Source organism: Scylla paramamosain, chromosome 29, assembly GCF_035594125.1.
Source record: "Scylla paramamosain isolate STU-SP2022 chromosome 29, ASM3559412v1, whole genome shotgun sequence".
Taxonomy (NCBI): domain Eukaryota; kingdom Metazoa; phylum Arthropoda; class Malacostraca; order Decapoda; family Portunidae; genus Scylla; species Scylla paramamosain.
In genome coordinates, this window is record NC_087179.1 from 17,503,015 (window position 1) to 17,511,879 (window position 8,865).

Consider the following 8,865-nt stretch of genomic DNA (forward strand, 5'->3'; position numbering starts at 1 on the left):
TCTCTCTCTCTCTCTCTCTCTCTCTCTCTCTCTCTCTCTCTCTCTCTCTCTCTCTCTCTCTCTCTCAGCCAGCATTGACCCATATTCGAATGTTAATAGAGAGGCAATATGTTTTCATTACGGGATGCATCCATAGTGATCGTCGTCGCTGACGAAGATGACGACGTCGAAGAAGTAAGGTAGCAACAGCTTCCTCATCAGAGACTATGATGCAGCTGAGCCAGGCTGAGTGTGCCTGCAGTAACGCTTCTCAGCAGTGAGCCTTTTCACATGGGTGACTCGCTGACGCGACCCGGTCGCGCGTTTTGACCGCTGCATCGGCGTTTTGGTCGCGCTGCCGAGTCGCGCGACCAGACTGCTCGGGTAAAAGGACTCTCTGAGTAGGAGGAAGACGAGGAGGAGCATGTTATGGTTTATCATTCTTCACTAGGGTTAATGTTATTCTTTACGCAATGGTAAAAACACAAATATATGCAAGTTTGTTCATAACACGTAAGGCAAGCTTGCAAGATCGACTGCCTTACGTGTTTGTTTTGGTGGAATGCAAGAGTAGTGATTGAGGAAACGAAAGGGAAAAATACTGACATTGGCACCTGTTGGAAGCATAGGAGGAGGAAGAGAGGAGGGGAGGAAGACAGAGTGTAGAGGCAGGAGGAAGAGGAGGAGGAAAAGAGGGTAGGGGTAGGAGATAGGAGGAGGAGGAGGAAGGGAGAGCAGGAGGGAGGTTGCAGAGGGTAGAATGAGGCAGGAGGAAGAGGAGGAGGATAGGACGGAGGGAGCGAGTCGGGAGGTAGGAGGAAGGAGAGAGGTAAGGGAGGGAGGAGGACGGCCGCAGGGAGGAGGAGAGGAACGGGAGAGGGTAGGAGGAAGAGGAGGGAGGAGGAGGAGGAACTAGCGTGGAGGCAGAGCAGGGAGAGACCCACAGACCGCCGCCCAGCCAGTGTAACGTGGTGTTCCGTGAGGGGAGGAGCATCACCCGTATCAATTCCTCCCCAAGTAGTGTGTGTCTGAAAAAGTGAATTCCCAACACTTGTGCTTATATATAAAACCACATACGAGCAGAACATGACGCCCTTTACCTGGTTTCAAGAGTGCAGGTGTAGGAATGGGTGTTAAGCGGCGTTTTGAGGGTGAAATAAGTGATAGGAGTGTGGTGGTGGTAGCAGTAGCAATAGTAGTGATGGTGGTGGTGCTGGTGCTGGTGATGGGATGTTTGTGGCGTTTGGGTACAAAGCTGAGAAGAGTAATGTTGTTATTGTTGTTGTTGTTGTAAAGGAAGTAATTATATGCTTCTGTGTTGCTCTCTCTCTCTCTCTCTCTCTCTCTCTCTCTCTCTCTCTCTCTCTCTCTCTCTCTCTCTCTCTCTCTCTCTCTCTCTGTGTGTGTGTGTGTGTGTGTGTGTGTGTCCTGTTTTCTTTTTTTCTTCTTTTCCCCGGGGCACACACACACACACACACAGAGAGAGAGAGAGAGAGAGAGAGAGAGACTAGGAAAAGTTTTCTTACCTATTATTTTCTACATATAAATTTTCGGGTTAGTTATGTCAATATTTTTTCTTCTTGCTTGATGTCAAATGGTTTTATTTTTATTTATTTTTTTCATTAATTTTCCACTTTTACTTACAGACGATTTTTTTTTTTACTTTATACAGTGAAATAGCTATCAAGTTTCTCTCTCTCTCTCTCTCTCTCTCTCTCTCTCTCTCTCTCTCTCTCTGTGTGTGTGTGTGTGTGTGCGTATGTGTGTGTGTGGTCTTTAATTAAACATCTCAACAGTATCCGAGTGAGAGAGAGAGAGAGAGAGAGAGAGAGAGAGAGAGAGAGAGAGAGAGAGAGAGAGAGAGAGAGACGCAGGTGATAGTGGCGATGGTGGTAGTGGTGGTGGTTGTGGCAGATAAGGTTAAGCAAGCAAGGAAGTAAACATTAACAATTATTAGTCTTCCCTTTAAACTGTATCTTGTGCATTTGAAGACAAGTGATTAATTTGACTGTGGTGTGTGCAAGGAAGTGAACGAGAGGGGAGATAGAAGTTAGGTTTGGTTGGTAGGCTATTATGAAAAAAATATGGTTTTAATTTCATGAGGAAGAGGACTGGTGTATGTGTGTGTGTGTGTGTGTGTGTGTGTGAGTGTGTGTATCGATTGAATCAACCTTGTAACATATTTCCTTCTTCGAATTGATTATTATAATTCTCTTTAAATCTATGCAAACACACACACACACACACACACACACACACACACCACGTAGTGTAGTAGCACGCTCGGCTCTTAATGTATAGCCTCTTAATGTGTAGTCCCTGTTCACCTAGTAGCAAGTAGGTGCGGGATGTAACCCGTGTGTGTGTGTGTGTGTGTGTGTGTGTGTGTGTGTGTGTGTGTAAGGAAGCATACGTGAATATTTACAACACATTACAACGACACAAAAGCCATGAGATAAGTCACACAGACTCGTTCTCATTAACATCAGCCTTGCGTCACTTGCATCGCTTCCTTCCTCCTTCGCTTTCTTCATCATGAGCCAAATGGACCGACCAAATCCTGAAACACTACAATGTCGCACCTCCACTACATTCAAGAGGATCTACTCGAAGTGACGCGGGTTTCTGAGGGTGTTTCTGATTCAAGTGACAGATTAACAAGATTTCTACATTAATTAACGGGAGAGATGCGTTTGAGAACCCGGCTAATCATCTCTGTGGCCTTTGAAAATAGTCGTGATGAGAGAATCACTTGTTTCAAAAGACCGTACTTGAAGTGATGCGGATTTCAAAGGGTGTTTCTATAATTATAGTGACTGATTAACAAGATTTCTACATTATTAACCGAAGAAGCGCTCATGAGAACCTGGCTAATTACCTTTGTGGCTCTTGAAAACAGTCGTGGTGCGAGAGATCTGAAAGCCAAGCGTTTCAGAACACGGGGTTGGCAAGTCTGCAGAGATCCTTAGACGAGAAGGCGTAAGGGACCTTGTCTGGAGGTCAGTGGCAGGCTTGACTGGCTTGCTGGCTTGCTGGCTTACCACAAAAGGCGAGACGCAGGGGCAGTGGTGGCCGTGGTGGGCGTTGTGTAGGAGTAGAATGAGAAGGAGGAGGAGGACAAGACAGAGGAGTAGACAAGGCCAAGATGGTTCCTTCACCTTGTAGAAAACGGGAGATTTGAAGGAGGGGAAGAACAAGGAGAGCAAGATGTTACGAGGGAAAAATGTTATACTTGTTAATGATAATAATGGTGATACTGTTGATGATGACGACAGAAAAAAAGGAAGAAGATGGTCTAGGAGAAGGAAGAGGAGAGGGAAGAAGAAAATGTTTTGAAAGGAGAATTTTTATATATATATGTTTATAATGATGGTAATATGTTGATAATATGATTTCATCTTGTCTATTCTTTCATAAGGGATTTCAGAGACTTTTTTTGTACTTAGGGATTAGAGAAAGAGAGAGAGAGAGAGAGAGAGAGAGAGAGAGAGAGAGAGAGAGAGAGAGAGAGAGAGAGAATGTTACTGTTATTATTCCAAGCTCCAGTAATTCAGTCAATCAAAATCTTTTCATCTACTCGCTTCAGTACTCTCACTCCTCCTCCTCCTCCTCCTCCTCCTCCTCCTCCTCTACACAACTGAGAGAGAAAGTATGAGGCTGTAACTTTTCACCTCTCACCTCTCCCTCTCCCTCACACGTCATTAGACCGTGCTCTCTTCAACGCTGAAATGCTACACACACACACACACACACACACACACACACACACACACACACACACACACACACCTGTTTCCGTTTCTGTGTCCTTTTCTTTTATTTCTTTTTTGTTTGTTTTCCTGTCTTCTTTTATTTATTGTTTTATTGTTGTTGTTGTTGTTGTTGTTAATTTTCTACGACTTCTACTACTACTACTACTACTATTAGTTCTATAAGCGGGAGGGGAAGTGAGTTTGGCAGGAGGAGGAAAGGTTAGAAAGAGAGAGAGAGAGAGAGAGAGAGAGAGAGAGAGAGAGAGAGAGAGAGAGAGAGAGAGAGAGAGAGGAAGGAAGAAACAAAAGGGAAAAAAAATATCACGGATGACCGCAAGAGAGAGAGAGAGAGAGAGAGAGAGAGAGAGAGTGTGTGTGTGTGTGTGTGTGTGTGTGTGTTCGTGATACCTATAGTAGAGAAAGTAATTACAACTTTTTGCTTTTTATTGTGCTTTCAGAAATGTAAATGAGAAGGAATACGAGAAAGAAAAGAACAAGAACGAGAAAGAGATAGATAAAGAAAGAGAGAAGTGAGGGAGAACTTAATAAATGAGTGAATAAAAGAAGAGAATGAGGAATGAGATGAAAGATATGAGTGATTGAATAAAGGGAAGAGGGAGATAAAGAAAGAAAGAAAGGAAGGAAGGAAGGGACTACTTGAAAGAGAGAGAGAGAGAGAGAGAGAGAGAGAGAGAGAGAGAGAGAGAGAGAGAGAGAGAGGGGTGAATCAACGACCAATAAAAAAAAACGGAATGAGTCAGAGATAAAAAAAAAAGAAGGAAAAAGAAAGAAAGAAACGTGATAAAAAAAAGGAAAAAAAAATAAGAGTAAGTAAATGAAAGCCAGACAGAGAGAAGATAAAGATTGAAGAGGAAGAAAAAGGAGAACTTCATAAAAATCAAAGAAGTAAAAGGAAGAAGGAAAGAAAAAGAGTAAATGAGTGCATAGATTAAAAAAAAAAAGGTGAATACACGAGTGACTGATAAATAAGAAACAGACGGAAGGGAAACAGAAAACGAGAAAAATTAAGAAGGAAAGAAAGAAATAAAAGTGAATATATGAGTAACGGATTGGAAAATTTAAAAAATGAAGGAAAAATGAAGAAAGATAAAAACTAAAATAAAAAAAGAAGAACCAAGTAACTCATAAAAGAAAGAGAGAGAGAGAGAGAGAGAGAGAGAGAGAGAGAGAGAGAGAGAGAGAGAGAGAGAGACGGAAACATAAATTGAGTGAGTGAGCGAGTGAGTCATTTTTTGATCATTCTGACGCACCACCACCACCACCACCTCCACCGCCATTATGAGGTTCTTCAAGAAGGACTCCCCCCCCACCCCCGGCCAAGCAAAGGGGGGCCGGCATAACAACAGCAACAACAACAACAACAACAACGACGTGGGTGTTATTGCAGACCATCGCAAAGTGGTGAGTATCTGTTATTATTTTTGTTGTTATTTTACTGATTATTTGATGTTATTTTTATATTTATGATCTCTTCTTATCGAGTTATTTTATTTATTTATTTATTTATTTCAATTAATCTTTTTTTATGATCTAGTAATTAGTATTTGTTTATTTCATCTATTTTTTTCCTTTCTATTCGTTGTTTTAATTATTTATTTATTTTATTTTATTTCTTTCTTGCCTTTCGTTATATCTAGTTGTCATTCTCAATTATTAGGTTATTTTGTTACCTATTTTTATTTATTTACTTATTTTTTTTACTTGTTTTCTGTTCGATATATTTTTTGTCATCTATTTATTCGTTATCTTCTTATATATTTTTTGTTACTTATTTTTTTTTTGTTATCTGTTATTTCTTTATTATCTACTGGTTTAGCGACTTATTTCCTATCTAATTGTTTCTCGTCTTTTTATTATTATTTGAGAGAGAGAGAGAGAGAGAGAGAGAGAGAGAGAGAGAGAGAGAGAGAGAGAGAGAGAGAGAGAGTAACAATGCAACACTACAATATCGTCACAACATACAGAGAGAGAGAGAGAGAGAGAGAGAGAGAGAGAGAGAGAGAGAGAGAGAGAGAGAGAGAGATGCAAAATTATAGTATTGTTTGCAGTATTGTTGTTGCTGTTATAATGGTGGTGGAGGTGGTGGTGGTGGTGGTGGTGATGGTGCTTAGTGCATTGTCACAGAGAGAGAGAGAGAGAGAGAGAGAGAGGGGGGGAGGGAGAAGTATCACTCTTTCACACCTGAGTTAATTAGAAAGGGGTAGGACAGGTGCGGAGGAGGAAGAGGAGGAGGAGGAGTACAAGTTTGTTTAGGCAGAAGAAATAGAGAAAGAAGGAGGAGGAGGAAGAGGAGGAGGAGGAGGAGGAGGAGGAGGAGAAGAATGTTAGTTTACATTACGTAAAAATGAAGGAAGAGAAAAAAACAATAAAAATATGGAAAAAAATAGAATAGAACAGAGAGAGAGAGAGAGAGAGAGAGAGAGAGAGAGAGAGAGAGAGAGAGAGAGAGAGAGGCAAGGTGAAAGATGGCCAGGGGCGGGGCGGAAGTTGCAATAGAGTGAGTGTGGTGAGTAAAGGTGAAGGAGAGAGAGAGAGAGAGAGAGAGACTGACTCACTAACCAGGTGCCTCTCTCTCTCTCTCTCTCTCTCTCTCTCTCTCTCTCTCTCTCTCTCTCTCTCTCTCTCTCTCTCTCTCAGTTCCGCTTCGTTCGTATTTGCATTTCTCAAGTATCAAGAGAGAGAGAGAGAGAGAGAGAGAGAGAGAGAGAGAGAGAGAGAGAGAGAGAGAGAGTATGGTGGGTCTGTTGACATTTCATTTCTTATCTTATCCGGTTTCTTTTGGAATAGCAACAGCAACAAGAATTACAAAGACGATAACAACAATAACAACAACGATAATAATAATAATAATAATAATAATAATAATAATAATAATAATAATGACGTAGTATTTTTTTTTGTGGTACATGTAACTTGAATATCTCTCTCTCTCTCTCTCTCTCTCTCTCTCTCTCTCTCTCTCTCTCTCTCTCTCTCTCTCTCTCTCTCTCTCTCTGGATGAACGGACGAAGTAATGAAGGATTTCGTGTACATATGGTAGTAGTGGTTGTGGTGGTGATGGTGCTGGTGGTGGTGGTGGTGGTGGTGGAGAACTTGAACTTTACTGTAGAAAAAGGACGAGGAGGAGGAGGAGGAGGAGGAGGAATAAGAGAAAAAGCAGGAAGAATGATAATAACAGAACAAAAAAGTGAATAGCAGGATGATAATGAAGACAAAGAGGAAGAGGAGGAGAAGGAAGAGGAGGAGGAGGAGGAGGAGGAGGAGGAGGAGGAGGAGGAGCATTAGATTAGGGGACAAATATTGCTTAGAGAGGTTAGGTCATCAGCGGAAGTCCTCCCCTTCTCCTCCTCCTCCTCCTCCTCCTCCTCCTCCTCCTCCTCCTCCTCCTCCTCCTCCTCCTCCTCCTCCCCCAACAGGAAAAGACTGGGGTAGGGGAGGAGGGTGACCAGGTGGGGAAGAGGCCTGGGGAATGCCCTGAAGGAAGAGGAGGAGGAGGAGGAGGAGGAGGAGGAGGGGAGGGAGGTAATGATGGTTTGAAAGAGAAGGAAAGAAGAGAGGAAGGGTGTGACACAGAGAGAGAGAGAGAGAGAGAGAGAGAGAGAGAGAGAGAGAGAGAGAGAGAGAGAGAGAGAGACTCATATTTAGTGGCCAGATTGGTGAGTAAGAAGAAAATAAGAATGAGTAAACGTGGTGGTGGTGGTGGTGGTGGTGGTGGTGGTGCCTGATTACATAACTTTCTCTCTCTCTCTCTCTCTCTCTCTCTCTCTCTCTCTCTCTCTCTCTCTCTCTCTCTCTCTCTCTCTCATCTGATGCGCTATATATTATTTTTTTCATTATTTTCGTTACATATTGCACGTTTTCTTGATATTCTTAGGAGGAGGAGGAGGAGGAGGAGGAGGAGGAGGAGGAGGAGAGGAAGAGAAGGAAGAGAAGAGAAGCGATGAGATGAAAGATAAGGAAAATAAGAAGAAACGGATAAAGTTTTTGAATATGTCAACTATTGAGAGAGAGAGAGAGAGAGAGAGAGAGAGAGAGAGAGAGAGAGGTATTCTTTTCTCTTATATAAGAATAGTAATGATGAAAAAAACACGCAACACAAACGAAGAAATGCGATGTGTGTGTGTGTGTGTGTGTGTGTGTGTGGGGTAGATGACACACACACACACACACACACACACACACACACACACACGCGGGAAACTCATCACACTAACCAACGCCTGTATTCTGAATGCCTTTGGTCTCTCATCACAACTATTTTTCAAGGCCATGCTGACGATTAGCCAGGTTCTCAAAGAGTGTTTATCCTGTTAATAACGCAGAAATCTTACTAATTTGTCACTTAGGCTGTGGAAACGATTCAACTACAGCCCTAAGGAAGGAATTGAGATGGGGCTAAGTGTGTTTCTCAATATGGGCTCTGAAAATAGTTGTGGCGAGAGGGAATACCGGACAGCGCTGTTGTTATGTTTGTCTATGCTTCGTGTGTAAGTGTGTGTGTGTGTGTGTGTGACGACTGATTCTGCCATCCCCACTTACTCATTCGCTACTTTTTATCTTTTCTTCCATCCCATCTCTCAGCAGTCTCACTATGACGAGTATTCTGTAACATTCTGCTCTCTCTCACCACGACGGTTTCAAAGGCCACACAGACGCCAAGCCTATCTCCCACCCACGACTGATTCTGCTACCCCTACTTACTCATTCGCTACTTTTTTTCTCTTTTCTTCCATCCCATCTCTCAGCAGTCTCACTATGACGAGTATTCTGTAACATTCTGCTCTCTCTCACCACGACGGTTTCAAAGGCCACACAGACGCCAAGCCTATCTCCCACCCACGACTGATTCTGCTACCCCTACTTACTCATTCGCTACTTTTTTCTCTTTTCTTCCATCCCATCTCTCAGCAGTCTCACTATGACGAGTATTCTATAACACTCTGCTCTCTCTCACCACGACGGTTTCTAAGGCCACACAGACGCCAAGCCTATCTCCCACCCACGACTGATTCTGCTATCCCTACTTACTCATTCGCTACTTTTTTTTCTCTTTTCTTCCATCCCATCTCTCAGCAGTCTCACTATGACGAGTATTCTGTAACATTCTGCTCTC

General features: G+C 42.7%; 1 protein-coding gene across 3 annotated transcripts in view; it reads left to right on the plus strand.

Annotated features, from left to right (window-relative positions):
- Positions 1–931: 931 nt before the first annotated feature.
- The window catches only part of LOC135115483 (unconventional myosin-Ie-like), a 32,966-nt gene continuing 25,032 nt past the window's right edge, over positions 932–8,865 (plus strand). For 2 of the 3 annotated variants that reach the window (XM_064032306.1, XM_064032303.1), the window contains exons 1-2: positions 933–1,015; positions 4,190–5,153. Coding sequence is in view for 2 of the 3 variants with exons in the window: in XM_064032303.1 (XP_063888373.1) it covers positions 5,031–5,153 (123 nt within the window). In the remaining variant the exon portion in view is untranslated. Of the gene's footprint in view, positions 1,016–4,189; positions 5,154–8,865 lie in introns of all 3 variants that reach the window. The other variant, XM_064032304.1, reaches the window with a different exon arrangement.